General features: G+C 39.0%; 1 protein-coding gene across 1 annotated transcript in view; it reads left to right on the top strand.

The window, feature by feature from the left end:
- Positions 1 to 18,366, top strand: part of Ncor1 (nuclear receptor corepressor 1) — a 149,663-nt gene that overhangs the window by 22,644 nt on the left and 108,653 nt on the right. The window contains 2 exon segments of the mRNA XM_040748823.1: positions 8,070 to 8,275; positions 15,776 to 15,968. Coding sequence (XP_040604757.1) covers positions 8,070 to 8,275; positions 15,776 to 15,968 — 399 coding nt within the window.

Here is an 18,366-nt window from a genome sequence, read left to right as displayed (position 1 = left end):
ACCCACATGCCTCCAAAATTCTACTTTTAACACATACATACATACATTTCATCCATTTACAAGGAGCCTAAGTTTGAGAATCATCTCTCTCTCTCTCTCTCCTTTTTGTCGTTGTTGCTTTTTGAGACAGGGTTTCCTCTGTGTAGCCCTGGCTGTCCTGTAACTTGCTCTGTAGACCAGACTGACTTTAAAATCAGAGATCCTTTTGTTTCTGCCTCCCGAGTGCTGGGATTAAAGGCCTGTGCCACCACTGTCCACTTAATTATCTGTCTTCTTACTGTAGTTTTCTGCTAGATTTCAGAGATTGATTCTCTCTCTTAACTTTTTTACATTTATTTATTTTGTATATGTGCATGTTCTGGCATACATGTGTAGATTAGAGGACTGGAGTCAGTTATCTCTTGCTACCGTGTGGATTCCAGGGATTGATATCAGGTTGTCAGGCTTGGCTATAAGTGCCTTCATCTGCTGAGCCATCTCACCAGCCCTGTCTCTCTAATTTAGATTGTAGCAATTATTCACAGGAAAGAGTAAGTTGTCTACAGTTTCTAGGATAACACCATATTTACATTCCATGTTCCAGTTGAGTTTTAAGCTGGCTAGATAATTTGGCCTCTCCTTAGTTTTAGAATAAACGCCTCTACCTCAATGAGAGATTTGATGGTAGGAAGGTGAGAAAGTTTCTATGAGTAACTTAACCTTTTGAAAAATTAAATTATATATGAGGTGAAACTCCCAGCTTATTGAACAAAAGCTAGCAATATAAGAGATTTAAAGAAAAATAAAGAAAAGGAATGTTGACTGTGGTGGCATCTGCCTGCAACTCTAGAACTCAGCAAGTGGAATACAGCAAGTGTATTTCAGGTTCAAAAACAGTCTGGACTACGTAGACTATTTCAAAAACAAAACAAGGAAAGGAATAAACAGGTCTTAGTTAGGATTTCTATTGCTAAGATAAAGCACTGTGATCATAAGTAACACAAGGAAGAAAAGGTTTATTTCAGCTTTACAACTCTTGGGTCATACTCCATTACTGAGGGAAGTGAGCCTAGGAACCTGGAGGCAAGTCCTGAAGCAGAAGTCATGGAGGAATGCTGCTTTTGGGCCTGCTCCCCATGGTTTGCTTAGCTTGCTTCTTTATATACCCCAGGACTACTTGACCAGGGGTGATACTGAGCTGAGACCTTCCATATCAATCATCCCTGAAGGCAGTGCCTCATAGGCCAGTTTTAATGGGGCATTTTCTCAGTGTTCCTTCTTCCCAGTGATTCTAGCTTGTGTCAAGTTGACATAAAACTAGACAGCCCAAATTGAAATGGTCATCTTGGAGAATAAAAAAGCAAACTGATCAAGTAAATATAGTTTAGTATTTCTGAGGGCCCCTTTGAAATATGGTTCTGATATAGAATGAGAATGGATATCCTTCTGTCTCTGCAGAAAAACATTAATGTATTTGCTTGTTTTTCTAGATTCTCTTGTTTTGCTGAAGTTGCTTTCTGTTTTAGGTTGACTTTTTTTTTTCTTCCCTGAGACAGGGTTTTTCTGTAGCTTTGGAGGTTACCCTAGGACTTGCTCAGTAGACCAGGATGGCCTAGAACTCACAGAGATCCATCTGTCTCTGCTTCCCGAGTGCTGGGATTAAAGATGTGTGCTACCACCGCCCAGCTGGTTGACAGTTTTTATTATGATTGGGTGTTAAGTTTTATTTCTTCTTCCCCTAATACTATCCATGTGATTACTGATTTTCTGGATTATTGTGCTGCTGTTTTGTTTGCTTATATTACCAATATTACCACATGTGTCTGTGCTTGTGGAGGTCACAGGACGACTTGAAAGATTAAGTTCCCTTAATTGTTCTTTTATCAGAGACTGTAGTAACCCAGCCTTTCAACTTTTCACTTTCTGCAAAGACTTGAGGGAACCAAATTTGTGTTTAAAAAATCTTTTTGTGTATAACTACCTCCTCTCTAGAAATCTTTAGAAATTCTGACTTCTACAAACCTCTATTACTATATCTTCAATAACCATGAGTGTAGAGCCCTATTTGAATACCCAGGGTTGTAGACATTAAAATTGATTCTAGACAAAAAACTTACCTTTTTCTCTGAGACCCACTATCTATTTGAAAATAGTTTCTATACATTTCCTATCTATCGATGTATCTATGTATCTGTCAGTGTCTGTCTGTCTATTTATCTTATCTATCAATCATCATCTATCTTAGACAGGATCTAATAGTGTAGCCTTGAATTCCATATGTAGCCCAGATTGAGTGCTGGGGACTGGTATCCAATAATTTACTTTCTATCCCAAGGAATTTGTATGTTGTATTTCATGTAAATGAAATGATAATATTTAGTCTTTTGAGTCTGGATTAATAAACTTAGCATCTATTTCTAGTATGTTCAATGTTTTCTTTTTATAGGTATATAGTATTGTATAGATGTAACATGTTTTGTTCATTCATTCATTGATAAACAGTTATTTTTTCCTCTTCAGTGGCTACTGTAATTGTTCTGTGAAAATTTGTGTTTAGACTTTTGTTTATGGTTACATGTTTTTACTTATTTTGTCATTTTTTTAATTGAGCTATACATTTGCCCCCCCCCCCACTCTCCTTTCCTTCTCTCTCCCCTTCCACACCCCTCCCCTCAGTTTACTCAGGAGATCTTGTCTTTTTCCCCTTCCTAGGTGGATCCATGTATGTCTGTCTTAGGGTCCTCTTTGTTACCTAGGTTCTCTGGGGTTGTGGCCTGTAGTCTGGTTCCTTTGTTTTATGCCTAATATCCACTTACGAGTGAGTACATATTATATTTGTCTTTCTGGGTCTGGTTTACCTCACTCAGGATGACTTTTTCTAGTTGCAGTCATTTGCCTGCAAATTTCAAGATGTTATTGTATTTTATGGCTGAATAGTACTCCACTGTGTAAATGTACTACATTTTCCTTATCCATTCTTCAGTTGAGGGACATCTGGGTTGATTCCAGATTCTGGCTATTACAAATAATGCTGCTATGATCATAGTTGAACAGATGTCCTTGTGGTGTGAATGTGCCTCCTTTGGGTATATGCCCAAAAGTGGTATTGCTGGGTTTTGTGGTAGATTGATTCCCAATTCTGAGAAACTGCCATACTGATTTCCAAAATGGCTGTACACGTTTGCACTCCCAACAGCAATGGAGGAATGTTCCCTTTACTCTGAGTCTTCTCCAGTATAAGCTGTCATCAGAGTTTTTGATCTTGGCCATTCTGGCAGGTGTAAGATGGAATCTCAGAGTTGTTTTGACTTGTATTTCTCTGATGACTAAGGGTGTTGAGTATTTCCTTAAGTATCTTTCAGCCATTTGAGATTCCTCTGATGAGTTCTCTTTTATATCTGTACCCCATTTTTTTATGGGATTATTTGGTCTTTTGATGTTTAGTTTTTCGAGTTCTTTGCTTTTTTAGGAGCTCAGTCCTCTGTCAGATGTGAGGTTGGTAATGATCTTTTCCCATTCTGTAGGCTGCTGTTTTGTTTTGTTGACTATGTTATTTGCTTTACAGAAACTTCTCAGTTTCAATTGGTTCCATTTATTCAATGTTGCTCTCAGTGTTATATTTAGGAAGTGTTCTCCTGTGCAAATGTGTTCAAGGCTACTTCTCACTTTCTCTTCTATGAAGTTCAGTGTGGCTGATTTTATGTTTTGGGTTTTGATTCTTTTGGACTTGAGTTTTGTGCATGCCGATAGATATGAATCTATTTGCATTCTTCTACATGTTGACATCCAGTTATGCCAGCACCATTTGTTGAGGATGCTTTCCTTCTTCCATTTTATAATTTTAGGTTCTTTGTCAAAAACAGGTGTTCATAGGTGTGTGGATTAATATAGGGTCTTTAATTCAATTCCATTGGTCTACCTGTCTGTTTTTATGCCAATACCAAGATGCTTTCATTTTTGTAGCTCTGTAGTAGAGTTTGAAATCAGGGATGGTGATGCCTCCAGAAGTTCCTTTATTTACAGGATTGTTTTTTCTATCCTGGGTTTTTGTTTTTTCATATGAAGTTGAGTGTTGTCATTTTTGAGATCTGTGAAGAATTTTACTGGGATTTTGATGGATATTGCCTTGAATATGTAGATTGCTTCTGGTAAGATTGCCCTTTTTATTATGTTAATCCTACCTATCCAAGAGCATGGGAGATCTTTCCATTTTCTGATGTCTTCTTCAATTTCTTTCTTCAAAGACTTAAAGTTCTTATTATATAGGTCTTTCACTTGTTTGGTTAGAGTTAACCCCAAGATATTTTATGTTATTTGTGACCATTGTAAAGGGTGTTGTTTCTCTGATTTCTTTCTCAACCCGTTTATCATCTGTATATAAGAAGGCTACTGATTTTTTTTTTTTGAGTTAGTCTTGTATCCTGCTATATTACTGAAGGTGTTTATCAGTTGTATTTTGGGAGTCACTTATGTATACTATCATATCATTAGCAAATAGTGAAAGTTTGACTTCTTTTCTAATTTGTATCCCCTTGATCTCCCTTTGTTGTCTTATTGCATTAGCTAGAACTTCGAGTACTATATTGAATAGATATGTAGAGAGTGGACAGCCTTGTCTTGTTCCTGATTTCAGTGGGATCTCTTTGAGTTTGTTTAGTGTCGTTTCTTCTGCTTCATCTTTGTTGGAATGTTAAGGTCTTGTTACTGTAGAACTACTAGTGTCTGGAGGTGCTATATTGCTCTTTGTGTTATCGAGTTTATTTTTACCTTGTCGTCTGTGCATCTCTTCCTCCTATTGGTATAGGTGGAGCCTGTGCTTCAGGAGGTTCCTTTCCTCCAATTGTTGTAGTTGGGGCCTATGGCTCACTTGAAAGCTCCTTCAGGTGCCCGAAGGACTGAGCCTCCAGTGATTGCTCCTCCAGGTGTAGAAGGAGCCGGCCCCAAGGCTCTGATGGTATCTCCTCTCTGTGTAGGCAAGACCATGACTCTGATGGTTACTATTCCAGGTGCAGGCAGGGATGAGGCTCAGGCTGAGGCTCTAGTGGTCGGAAGTTTCTGGTACCCACTGCTGTCTCCCAGTGGGCCCAGAGGCACTTCTTAAGATAGTTCCTGGAATCCACTGCTGTGGCTTGGCCTCTCACTGGATCACTGACCCCTCCCCAAACTTCTGGCCATCCCCCTCCCTCCCTCCCTCCCTCCCTCCCTCCCTCCCTCCCTCCCTCCCTCCAATTCTCCTTTCTCTCGCCCTCCCTCTCCTTATTTTTTATTTTTTGGTTTTTCGAGACAGGGTTTCTCTGTATTGTCTTGGAAGCTTTGTAGACCAGGCTGGCCTCGAACTCACAGAGATCCACCTGCCTCTGCCTCCCAAGTGCTGGATTAAAGGCGTGCGCCACCAACGCCCAGCTCCTTATTTGTTTTTTTTTTTTTTTTTTTGGTTTTTACGAGACAGGGTTTCTCTGTATTGTTTTGGAGGCTATCGGTCCAGCCTGGCCTCGAACTCACAGAGATCCGCCTGCCTCTGCCTCCCCTTATTTGTATTTTTAGCTGTGGTCTTTGATCATTTATTGAAGTTTGCCAAATACAATCTCTCCTGAAATTTTTGTTTTATTAAATGAAGACCTTCTGTCAACCAGATAAGTATGCATTTCCAGAAGATACTGAATCCTCAGACCAAAGGGATGATCCTGTCTCTATAAATCCTCAGATTGAGTGTTGGATTCTGTCTCTAGGAATCCTCAGACTTAATGCCTAGGTATACATATGCCTCAGTATATTTTGGGTTTTTAGTAATTCTGTGTTTAAATATTTGCTGTGTTTAAATATTAAAAACTTAATATGATTGAGTTAGCATGATTTTTTATTTATTTATTTTTGTTTGAGACAGGACTTCTCTGTATAACAGCTTTGGCTGAATTGAAACTCACTCTATGTAGACAGGCTGGGCTTAAAATCACAGAGATCCACCTGCCTCTACCTCCTGGGTACTGGGTTTAAAGTTGTGTGCAACCACTGCCAGACGAATTAGCATGATTTTTAAAACATTTAATTTATTATTTTTAGTGTCTCTGTGCATGTGACTGTAGTGCCCACAGAGACCAGAGGCATCAGTTACCCTTGGCGCTGGAATTACAGGCAGTTGGAAACAGCCCAACATAGGTGTTGGAACTCAAGATCAGGTCCTCTGTAAGAGCATTATATGCTCTGTGCTGTTAACTGCTGGCACATCTTTTCCAGCCTGATGTGTTTATTTTAAAATGAAGCTTTATTGCCCCTCCCAAGTACCCTCCAAAACAAGAAAAGTAGAAAAAGAAGCAAACAGTAACAGTAACAACAGCAAATTTCCCCCTAGATTAGTGATTCTCAACCTGTGGTTGGCAAACCCCACAGGGTAACACATCACATATCCTGCATCTCAGATGTTTATGTTACAGTTCATAACAGTAGCAAACTTACAGTTATGAAGTGGCAATAGAATTTATGGTTGGGATCACTACAACAGTGAGGAACAAACTGTATTAAAAGTGTCACAGTGTTAGGAAGTTTGAGAACCACTGCACTAGATCAACACCTTTTTTTGATCTCTGTGGGCACCAGGCATACACATGGTATGCCAACATGTAGACAAAATATCCACACACAAAAAAAGCAGAACCCAAATTCTCCTTTAATTGTGACGGAAGAAACTAGGACTCTTAACTAGAAAGTTGATATTTCTGGATTTCAGCTTCTTCATTTGTAAATAAACTTGGATCTAAAGCGATAATTTCTATGTTTCTGTGAGCTAATTTATTTTGAACACACTACTGGAATGCTTGTTTGCTCTCCATAGCATAGTAAAGAATCTTTCTTTCTTTCTTTCTTTCTTTCTTTCTTTCTTTCTTTCTTTCTTTCTTTCTTTCTTTCTTTCTTTCTTTCTGTCTTTCTGTCTTTCTTTCTTTCTTTCTTCCTCTCTCTTTCTTTCTCTCTCTCTCTCTCTTTCTTTCTCTCTCTTTCTTTCTCTCTCTCTCTCTCTCTCTCTCTCTCTCTCTCTCTCTTTCTTTCTTTCTTTCTTTCTTTCTTTCTTTCTTTCTTTCTTTCTTTCTTTCTTTCTTTCTTTCTTTCTTTCTTTCTTGAGATACAGTTAAGGTCTAGGTCTAGCTATGTGTCCTTTGCTAGCCTGGAGTTCCCATGTGGACCAGGTTGGTCTTGAACTCAGAGATCTGCTTGCCTCTGCCTCATGATTGTTGGGATTAAAGGTATGTGGTATCATAGCCAACCTTATTCATTCATTCATTCATTCATTCATTCATTCATTCATTCAATGAGAGAGTATCTTATTCTGCAGCCCTAGGCTGGCAAGGAACTCAGTATGTATACCAGGGTGGCCTCAAACTTAAGGTGATACACTTGCCTTGGTCTCCTAATTTCTGGGATTACACATGCTCACTCTGAAACTTCAGACTAGATACATGAATTTGAGATTCATTTATCTGAGTAATATATATTGGGAGTTATTATATATATTATTAGAGAGATCAATTAAATAGGCATTGAAAATTTTAACAATAGTTAAAATATTGAGCCAGTAAGATGCCCAGGCTTGACAACTTGAGTTCAATACCCAGAACCCATATGGTGGGAGGGGAGAATTGATTGTCACAGGTTGTTTTCTGACCTCCACATATATGCCATGGCATGCGTACAACCTCCACCCAACTCCACAGTAAGTTAAATAAATATAAAAAATTTAAATAAGGGATTGGGAAGATGGCTCAATGGTTAAGAGTGCTTGCTGCTCTTTCAGAGGTCTGGAGTTGGGGTTCCTAGCACCCACATCTGTAATATCACTTCCAGCGGTTCTAACACCTTCTTCTGAGCTCTGAGGGCATTCACCTGCATGTGTGCATACATAAAACAGGCACTCACATATGCATAAAGGAAAAAACAATCTTACTAGAAATAATTAAGATGTTGGTGAAAACCTGGTCCATTAAAGGATTAAAATTGCCATTGCCATTTGTTTTCATACTTATTGCTTCTTAGTTGGTTTAAGTTCACGATGCTGTTCTTATTTGTAGCTAATAGTTACCTCACTATTATTTTAATACCAGGAGTTTGCAGTCCCTGACTATCGCTCTTCTCATATAGAAGTTAGTCAGGCATCCCAGCTTTTGCAGCAGCAGCAGCAGCAGCAACAGCAGCAGCAGCAGCAGCAGCAGCAGCAGCAGCAGCAGCAGCAGCAGCAGCAGCAGCAGCAGCAGCAGCAGCTTCGAAGACGACCTTCCTTGCTTTCAGAATTTCATCCAGGTTCTGACAGGTAATGGGATTTCTTTTATGTTTCTACTTAGGGTTATTTGAATTACATCATTTATGTATCATTTTTAATTTTTCACTAACAAAACTGTAACTGGTCTTGTATATAGCTTGTGTTTTGAGTTCTTGTATTGGTTTTCTTTGAATTCTAGATCCTCCTTTTCAGTCTCCCATGTACTTGTGGATTACAGGTCTCTGCTGTAACAGCTGGCTTACATCACTGATTTTATTGTTTCATTAAAAATTATAATTACATTTTGAATAAAATTTACTTGCTTTCCTTATGTATATGAGAGTATGCCATGTATAATGGCTCATATGTGTAAGTTAGAAGACAACTTGGTGGTTGGGATCAGTTTTCTCCTTACCTTATGGATCTTAGGGATCAAACTAAGGTTGTCAGGCTTGGTGGCCGTCATCCTTATCTGCTGAGCCACATATCTCCTGCCCTGGTTCTTTTGTTTGCTTTGAGACAGGATTTCACCTGTAGTCTTGACTGCCTTAGAACTTGCTGTGTAGACCAGGCTGACCTCAATCGCACAGAGATCTACCTGCCTCTGCTCCCTGAGTGCCACTATGCCCGGCCCATTAATAAAGTTTATTCTTCCATGATTTTATGCATATATACTTGTATTCAGGTTACTCCCTCCTCTTTCCTATTTCTCTCCCATTTCTGCTGGTTTCCTCTCCCTCCTGCAAACCACTTTCCCCTGTCTACTAGTTTGGCTGTGTTTTGTGTTTCAGAATTTTACTAGTGCCATCTGTGTGACAACCTCCAGAGCCTGTGAGCTCACTAGTGGGTATGCAACTAGATACTTGGAAGATGGTATTTTGCAGCTTCTTCCCCCATTCTCTGGCTATTGCTTCTCTTCTACAGTTTTCTTCAAGCCTTAAGGGGGTGATGTAGATATCTTGTCCTTATTCTTACATGTGTTGCAGTTATGGATTTTTGTGTTTGCCTTTATTTGCTATAAGAAGAAGACTCTGTTTAAGCCTTTGTTCATGGGTATAAACAGGTATTTAGGAGATTTTTGATGCTATGTCTGGTCAGCTAAGTGGCTACTTTAGGTTTGAACTAGACATACTGTATTAGATATGAAACTCCAAGTGTAGAGCAAGTTCCAAATTCAGTTAGGGCCAGGTTCATAGTTCAGGGTCTGGGGATGGAGGGTTGAGGGGAGCTGGGAGATTAAAGAAGATGTATAGAGAGACTGACAATTAATACATAGTTTATGATAGGCAAGAGCATGAAGCCTTGGTCCCAAGGACATTTTATAGAAAATCATACAGAAGTGATTTCTTTCCAGAACTGGTTACATAATGAATTATATAACAGTTACCTTTATTGTTTATTCATGTTCTTTGAACATACTGCAGTAGTAGTGGCCATTTGAACTAAGTCATTCTTGGTGTCCACACTAGTGCCGTGTTACCTTAACTTCTATCTGGCTCTTATGGCCTCTTTTCACTTAGTTGTTATCCTTGTAATATTACTGCTACCATCTCACCAATTAACACATCTTGCCTGATAGGTTGATCTGGTTTGTAGATTTAGAAGCTGGATTAGACTATCAATGTCTTTACCTTACAGTTCACCTGCATTGCACCATCTGGCACCATGAGATCTAGCCAGTAGAGATGAATCTTCCAGGCCAGCTTCAACTTGCTTTCTCTACACCTTGTACCTAAAGTTTATTATGTCTACAGCAATAGAATCATACCACCTAGTTTTGGTGGGTAGCCAAGGGGAAATAGCAAGAGCTTGTATGGTTTTGGTGACCTCTAGAGCCTCTCTGGCCATCTCCCACAAAGACATTCCACATTTGGCACTAGGATTTTTGTTTAGTGACCCATTACTTCTTGGATCTGCGTTGTCCAGTCTTAGGGCTACTGCCTTCAGACTTTCCTTTGTTTTTTAATTGTTAATAGGTTACCTTGTGTTTTTCTCATACTCTTTTATTTGACCTTTTCCTCTCACCGCATTCCCTTGCCTCCTTCATCCATTCCTCTCTTTGTTGATACTTTCCACTTTCAGCATCATCCCTCCCCATTTAACATATATGATACTCTCTATCATCATTGCTTGCCATCATCCAGTCACTTCCATGCCATTGTTCCCATTCTGGTTTCTTAGGTACTCCAGATAAACACAAAACAAAAGGCTCAGGGTCTGGATCCATATATAAGAGAAAACATGTGATGTTTGTCTTTCTAAACCTTGGTTACCTCACTCAGTATAGTTTCTAGTTCTATCCATTTTCCTACAAGTTTTATACTTTTTCTCCATAATTGCATAAATATTCATTATACATCCATCAAACAATAGACATTTGGGCTGGCTCTGTTTTCTAACTATTTTGAGTAGAGCGTCAATGAACATGGATGTGGAAGTGTCTATTGTAGGATATAGATTCCCTAGGGCTTATGCCTCAGAGTAGTAGGACTAAGTCATGTGGTAGGTCCATATCTACTTTGTTGAGGAATCTCCAAACCTATTTCCAAAGTGGCTATACAAGTTTATACTCCTACCATAGTATAGAGTATTCTTTAAAATTTTACACATTCTCTCTCTCTCTCTCTCTCTCTCTCTCTCTCTCTCTCTCTCTCTCTCTCTCTCTCTCTCTCTCTCTCTCTCTCTCTCTCTCTCTCTCTCTCTCTCTCTCTCTCTCTCTCTCTCTCTCTCTCTCTCTCTCTCTCTCTCTCTCTCTCTCTCTCTCTCTCTCTCTCTCTCTCTCTCTCTCTCTCTCTCTCTCTCTCTCTCTCTCTCTCTCTCTCTCTCTCTCTCTCTCTGTTGTTGATTGAAAAGTAAATTTCATTAGGGGTCTTGGGACATCTCTCAGTGATACAGCACTTGCCAGATAAGCTTGAGGTCTTCAGTTCCATCTCCAGCACAGGAACAAAAAATATTGTGTATATGTAAGTATGTAAACAATGTTTCCAAAGAATATATGTAGATAATACAAAGAACACTACTAGAATAACTTAACATACCAATTGTCACCATTTGGGGTGGCAAGAAACTATTCTTGTAGTTAGCGAGAATCCCAAATGCAGGAGCTGGAGAGATGGCTCAGAGGTTAAAAACACTCGCTGCTCTTGCAGAGGACTCTTGTTCATTTCCAAGTACCCACATGGTGATTCACAATTACCCATAACTCCAGTTCTAGGGATGCCAATATCCTCTTGTGACCTTCACGAGTATCAGGCATACAGTGGTGAACATGCAGGCAAAACACTCATACACATTAAATAAAATAAATCTTTTTTTTTTTTTTTGTACTATGTAGCTCTGAGTGTCTTGGAATTCAATATGTAGACCAGGCTGGCCTTGAACTCACAAGAGTGCTGCCTGCCTCTGCCTCCTGAGTGCTGGATTTGCCACACTACTACCTGCAAATACATTTTTTGTTTGTTTGTTTTTGTTTTTTAGTCTTTTAAGACAGGGTTTTTCTGTGTAACAGTTCTGTCTGTCCTGGAACTACTAGCTCTGTAGACGAGGCTGGCCTGGAACTCACAGAGATCCGCCTGCCTCTGCCTCCTGAGTGCTGGAATTAAAGGTGTGGGTCACTACCACCCAGCAAATAAATATTTATAAAAACCTCTGTGTTGAAAAAAGCAAATCCCAAATACAGTATAGCTTATTGTCTTCTTTCCTAGTTGTGTACATTAGATATTTGGACTTACCCATGAATTTTATCTGCTGTTTTATAAGTTCTGGTTTTATCTGCTTGCTTTTTCCTTCCCTCCCTCCCTCATTTATTTATTTTGCTTTTTCGAGACAGAGTTTCTCTGTGCAGCCTGGTCTGTCCTGGAACTCACTCTGTAGACCAGGCTCTCCTTGAAACTCTGAGATCCACCTGCCTCTGCCTCCTGAGGGCTGGGATTAAAGGCATGCACCACCACAGCCCCCTATTTGTTTTATATTTTGTAAATGGGTGTTTTGCCTTCATGTGTGTCTATGCATTGTATGTGTGCAGTGCCCACAGAGTCCAAAAGAGGGCACTGGATCTCCTATAGCTGTAGTTAACAGACAATTGTAAACTGCCTGGGTCTTTGGATATCTTCAGCCAGCCCAGGGGCCATGAGGACCAAGGTGAGCCTGTGGCTGTCTTTGAGGACCCAGGTGGGCCTCCAGCAGAAACTTTTGGGTTTGATATAAATTCAGCTTATTTATTTTTGCATTTGTGGCCTGAGATTTTGTTATGTTAGAAAAAAATCATTGCCAAGACCAATGCCTGCCTTAGAGACTTCCCTCTGTGTTCTCTGTTTGGGATATCATAGTTTCCAGCCTCATTCTCAGTTGATTTTTTTCTATATTGTATGTCTAATTTCATACTTTTTGTGAGTAGAAATCCAGTTTTTCCAACTTGATATACCAAAGAAACTATTTTTTTCTTGTGATCTCTTTCTATGCTTATAAAAAGTTAGTTTACCATGTATTTTTAGATATATTTTTGGCCTTGACATTCCCTTCTGGTAGCCTGTTGTTTTGTTTTTAGACAGGGTTTCTCTGTGTAGCCATGGCTGTCCTGAAACTCACTCTGTAGATCAGGCTGGCCTTAAACTCACAGAGATCCACCTGCTTCTGCCTCCAGAGTGTTGGGATTAAAGGTATGCACCACCATACCAGTTTGTCTTTATTTTGTTTTATTCTATTTTTCCTTTTTTTTTGGTTTTTTGAGACAGGGTTTCTCTGTATTGTCTTGGAAGCTGTCCTGGAACTCGCTTTGTAGACCAGGCTGGCCTCGAACTCACAGAGATCCACCAGTCTCTGCCTCCCCAGTGCTGGGATTAAAGGCGTGTGCCACCAACGCCCGGCTATTCTATTTTTTAATACAAGATTTTTTTCTTTTTTTAGCCCTTTTCCTTTTTAAGTGTGTTTGTATATTTGCTAAATGATTTTAAAAAATTGAGACAACACAAAAAAGGAAGATAACCTCCTACTGATTTGTTTAGTGTGTGTGCACAGGTGCCAGGTTACATGTGTATCACCTTGCACATGTGGGTGTGAAGACAACCTCTGGAAGTCAGTTCTCTCCCTCCACCATGTGGGTCCTGGAGATCCCACTCAGGTCATTTGGCTTGGCAGCAAGCACCACTACCCACTGAGGTGTTTCACTGGATAACCAGTAGAATATTTTTTTAATATGTCCATATTACCTAAGCAGTGGTTCTCAACCTTCCTAATGCTGTAACCCTTTAATACAGTTCCTCGTGTTATGGTGACCTCCAACTGTAAAAGTATTTTCGTTGCCACTTCATAACTATAATTTTGCTACTGTTATGAATCATACTACAAACATTTTTGGAGGTAGGGGTTTGCCAGAGGAGTCATAACCTGGTTGAGAACCACTGACCTAAAGCGCTATACATTCAATGCTATTAATAGAAAATTCTCAAAGGTATTCTTCAGAGAGAGACAGAGAGACGGAGACGGGGGGGGGGGGAGAGAGAGAGACAGAGACAGAGAGAGAGAGAGAGAGAGAGACAGAGACAGACAGAGACTAAAGAGACACCTTAGTGGTTAAGAGCATTGACTGCTTTTGAGGACCTGAGGTTCGATTACTAGCACCCACATGGCAATTTACAACCGCATATTAACTCCAGTTCCAGGAGATTCAAGGTCTTTTTCTAGCCTCCATAGCCACTGCACACATGTTGCACAGACAAACATCAAGGCAAAAAACCCATATATACTAAATTTAAAAAATAAAACAAAACAAAACCTTGCTGATGGTGGTGGCACACACCTTTAATCCCAGCACTGGGGAGGCAGAGGCAGGTGGATCTCTGAGTTTCAAGGAGAGCCTGGTCTATAAAGTGAGCTCCAGACAGCATGGCTGTTACACAGAGAAACCCTGTCTCGAAAAACTAAATAAAAGGGGGTTGGTGGGAGGGTGTGGGAGGAGGGGAGGGAAAGGGAGAGGGACCTGGGATTGACATGTGAAGCAACTTGTTTCTAATTTAAATTTAGATTTAAAAAATTAAAAAAATTAACTTAAAAAAAAACAAAAAACAAAACAAAATATACTATTATTGGCAGAAACTTGAAAAGATTCAGGGAAGGACAGAAGAATATGGAGTGACTTGGCGTCTCATTTCCTTTTTTTACTCTTAAAGGACAGTGTTGAAAAGGAAAGAAAATAATTAAAACCATCAGATTTTAATGAGGTGAGGGAAGAACGATCTGTTGAGAATTTCCATTATTCCACCTGGTTTCTCAGCAGCTTCATGAAGGATATGTATGATGTGTCAATTTGTACAGTAATAGGCTATCTAGGAGTGCTTTACATGCCTGTCACAGTAGACCAGGAGTCTCAACAAAGGTTGTTAGAACAAGACTGAGTTTTTCTCTTTTTGCTCCTGCATAGTGTGGAAAATAAGAAAGCCATATTCATTACACCTTCTAACTCAGAGCAAACAAGTACATGGCCTTCAACAAGATAGTGGCAAGAAAAACTCTCTTGCACAATTTCACACTGAAGAGAAGGGCTGCCACAGTGCCCAAGAGCAAGAGGAAATAGAGGGACACATTACTGGTTAAAATATTAAAGCTCAAGGATAAGTAAAAGACACAGAAGAATTCAGGTAGCAATACAGGCTCTTACCAGGGTGGAACAGTGTTTGGTTCTAAATTTGAATAGAGCTTAGTTAGTATCAAGAGATAATGAAGCAATAGCTTAAAATCCTGAAAAAAAGAAATTAAGATCCAAGAATATTATGCCAAACAAAATTAAGCCTTAAAACAGCAGGCAGGTATTTTTAGACTTGAAAACATTGAGCGTCCAAAACTGATTATAGAATTTGTGGGCAATGGCAATCAGCTAAACAAAGAATGAAAGCCAAGGTAAAGGACTGATTATTTATAAGCCTGTGTAAATTTTAAAAATTCATATTAAGCAATATTATATTGAATTAAAAATTTAATAATAGATCTCTGTAGCTTTGTAACCTGTCCTGGAACTCACTCTATTGACCATGCGGGCCTTCAATGCACAGAGATCTGCCTCCCAAGTGCTGGGATTAAAAGTGTGCAACACTACCACCTGGCTAACATAAGTCTTAAAAAAAAAATCTGTGTATGTGCCTGTGCACATGAGTGTGGGCAAGTGGCTAGCTTTAACCAGGTTTTGGTGATCCAAACTTGGGTCCTTGTGCCTTCATTTTTAAATTTGTCTATAGAACTTCCTCTTCTTTTCAAAGAGACATTCAGTTAGAATGTTAGTAGTATTCAGGTGAGGTTCAGATGTGTCTAGGCTTTTGACATTGTGACATGACTATATTATCTACAAATGTGTTAGGCTTTGTGCATAGCTATCCTGAGATGCATATACTGTATGGATAGTACATATGCTGGCATAGGTAGAGCGAGCAGCAATTCACTTTGAATGTAAGCATAACCTTTCATTCATTGTGAAATCTCACTGGGGTATTAGCACAATCAAATGTCACTTAACAATTTTCAGGGTTTTTTTTCTTTTTTTTTTTTTTTTTTTTGTATTAGGCCTCAAGAAAGAAGAACTGGATATGAACAGTTTCACTCAGGCCCCTCAGCAGTGGACCATGATTCTTTGGAGTCCAAGCGGCCACGCCTGGAGCCAGTTTCTGATGCCCATTTCCAGCGTGTTAGTGCTGCGGTTTTACCTTTAGTTCACACACTGCCACAAGGGTTGAGTTCTTCTGCAGATGCTAAGAAGGTAACTGTTTGTGTTCTTGCTCATGGAGCTTAGGTCTGTAATGTTTATGTAATCATATTTCAGACACAGTGCCTAAAAGAAAAGCCCACAGCAGCCTCTAAAGGGCAGTGCTATGGGAGTAAAATGTTGTTAAGCAAAACTAAAGACCACAGACTTAAGTACTCTAGATTTTAAGTTAGCACCTTTGACTGTTTGGTAAGTAAAAACAGTTTGAGGAGCTCAATAAAGAGTTCTTTTCTGACTGATTCACATGAATTCTGTGTTGGTTTGCAATACGAAAAATGTGATTAGAGGTGCTGAAGATTGTCAGTTTTGTCAAGTTATCTATCTGTGTGGTGGCAGGGAGGGCTTATGCATGTGGATTGGAGGTCAGAAGACAAATTTCGGAGTCAATTCTCTCCTTCCACTTGTCAGTCCCAGGGATTGAACTCAGGTCATATCGCTTCACAGCAAGTACCCTTACTGTCTGTGTTTTGTTTGGTAGAAATTTTCTCCCTCTCTTTGAGATAGGGTTTCCATATCTTGCCCACATGGTCAGGAGCTAAAGTGGCTCACAGAAACTCTGCCTCTGAATTCTCAGTATTCCACTGTGCCTGGCAAGTTTTGTCAAGTTTTAAACAGCTCTTTTAATTTATTATTAACATAGAATACATAGTTACATGGGTATATAGGATAAAGTTTTGACTATGATTTTTATCTAAAGAAAATGGTCCCCGAGTTATATAACTATTTCACACTTGAGCTGTAGGGCTGATTTCCCAGCACTGTAGAAACCAACTCTAGTTGTTGTTGCTGGGTTTGTTTGTTTGTTTATCTATCTATCTATCTATCTATCTATCTATCTATCTATCTATCTATCTATCTATCTATCTATTTATGGTTTTTCAAAATGGCTTCTCTGTGTAACAGTCCTGACTGTCCTGGAACTCTCTTTGTCGACCAGGCTGGCCTCAAACTCACTGTGATCTGCCTGCCTCTGCCTCTGCCTCTCAAGTGCTGTTGTGTTTTTGTTTTTGTTTTTTAAATAGTGTTTTCAGGACAGGGTTTCTCTGTGTAGCATTAGAGCCTGTCTTGGAACTTGCTCTGTAGACCAGGCTGGTCTGAAACTCACAGAGATTCGCCTGTCTCTGCCTCTTGATATCTGGGATTAAAGGCGTGCGCCACCACTCCTGTCTGTTGTTGTTGTTTAAAGAAAGAAAAGAAAAAAAGATTTTAAAAGAAAACATTTTCTGTGATTTATAACTTGTCTATGACAATCTCCTAGTTATAGTTCCAATGTACAGTGTGATAATTTTGATATTTGTACATTGTGGAATGATTAAATCAAATAATTGATGTATTTATCACTTTATGTACTTATAATTATTTTGTGTCATTAACAACTAAAATCTTAGCAGTTTTCAAGTACATAATGCATTATGAATTATAACTAAATCATTGTTATGTAACTGCTTTAAATATTAATTTTTTATGACATTTTGAATAATATTAACTTATGATAGTTTTGTTGAGATCAAATAAATTCCCCCTTGTGTTTATTACCTTCTTTTGTGAATGTTTGTTTCTGTTATGTCATTGTTGCTATATTGCTGTAGATATAGTTTTGATTATCTGTTTTTCATCTCATTAAATATGTACATTAACAAATGTTTAACATGACTGGATGTTTATTTTATAGTAAACAATTTAAGAAACTTCAATAGTGAGACATTATCTTTTTCTTTTTTGTGATGTGAGGGTCTTGTACATTACTCTCGCACTGAACCATATTTCTCCCCTTGTAATCTTATATTAATGGTTTCTCAATATCATTTTGTCTTTAACAGTTTTAATAACATTTTAATTATATGTGTGTGTATATGTCTGCATGTGGACATGTGAGTGTAGATAACTGAGAAAGTCAGAAACGGACATCAGACCTTCTGGAACTGGAGTTAACAGACATGACATTAGTGCTAGGAGCCAAACTTGGGTCCTCTGCAAGAGCAGTGTCCATTCTAACCACTGAGCCATCTCTCTCATTTAAGGGTAAATTATTTTTATTGCAGTGAGCACATGTGTACATGGATCCTGTTAAACTCAGGTTGTAAGGCTTGGTAATATGTGCCTTTATCTGCTGAGCCAGTTCTGTGGCCTGGCTGCTCTCAGATTTGTAGTAATTCTGCCTCTGCCTCCAAAGTGGTTGGATTACAGATGTAAGCCACCATACTCTGCTGCTTGTTTTATTTTTGCACAGAAATAAATCTTTGTTGAATACTTGGTACTCTAGTGTTTCTCAGGGTTTACTGGTATTTTGGCTTTATAATTGTCAATGCTTCAAATGCTTGTTTGTATGAATGGCAGAAATATGGTTAGGGCAATTTCAAAATGTTTTGGAAATTTTGAATTAATCCCAACT

This window comes from Mesocricetus auratus, unplaced genomic scaffold, assembly GCF_017639785.1.
Source record: "Mesocricetus auratus isolate SY011 unplaced genomic scaffold, BCM_Maur_2.0 Super-Scaffold_100007, whole genome shotgun sequence".
Classification (NCBI taxonomy): Eukaryota; Metazoa; Chordata; class Mammalia; order Rodentia; family Cricetidae; genus Mesocricetus; species Mesocricetus auratus.
Note: the sequence above shows the minus strand (reverse complement) of the source record. Positions and strands in the feature narration are given on the sequence as shown.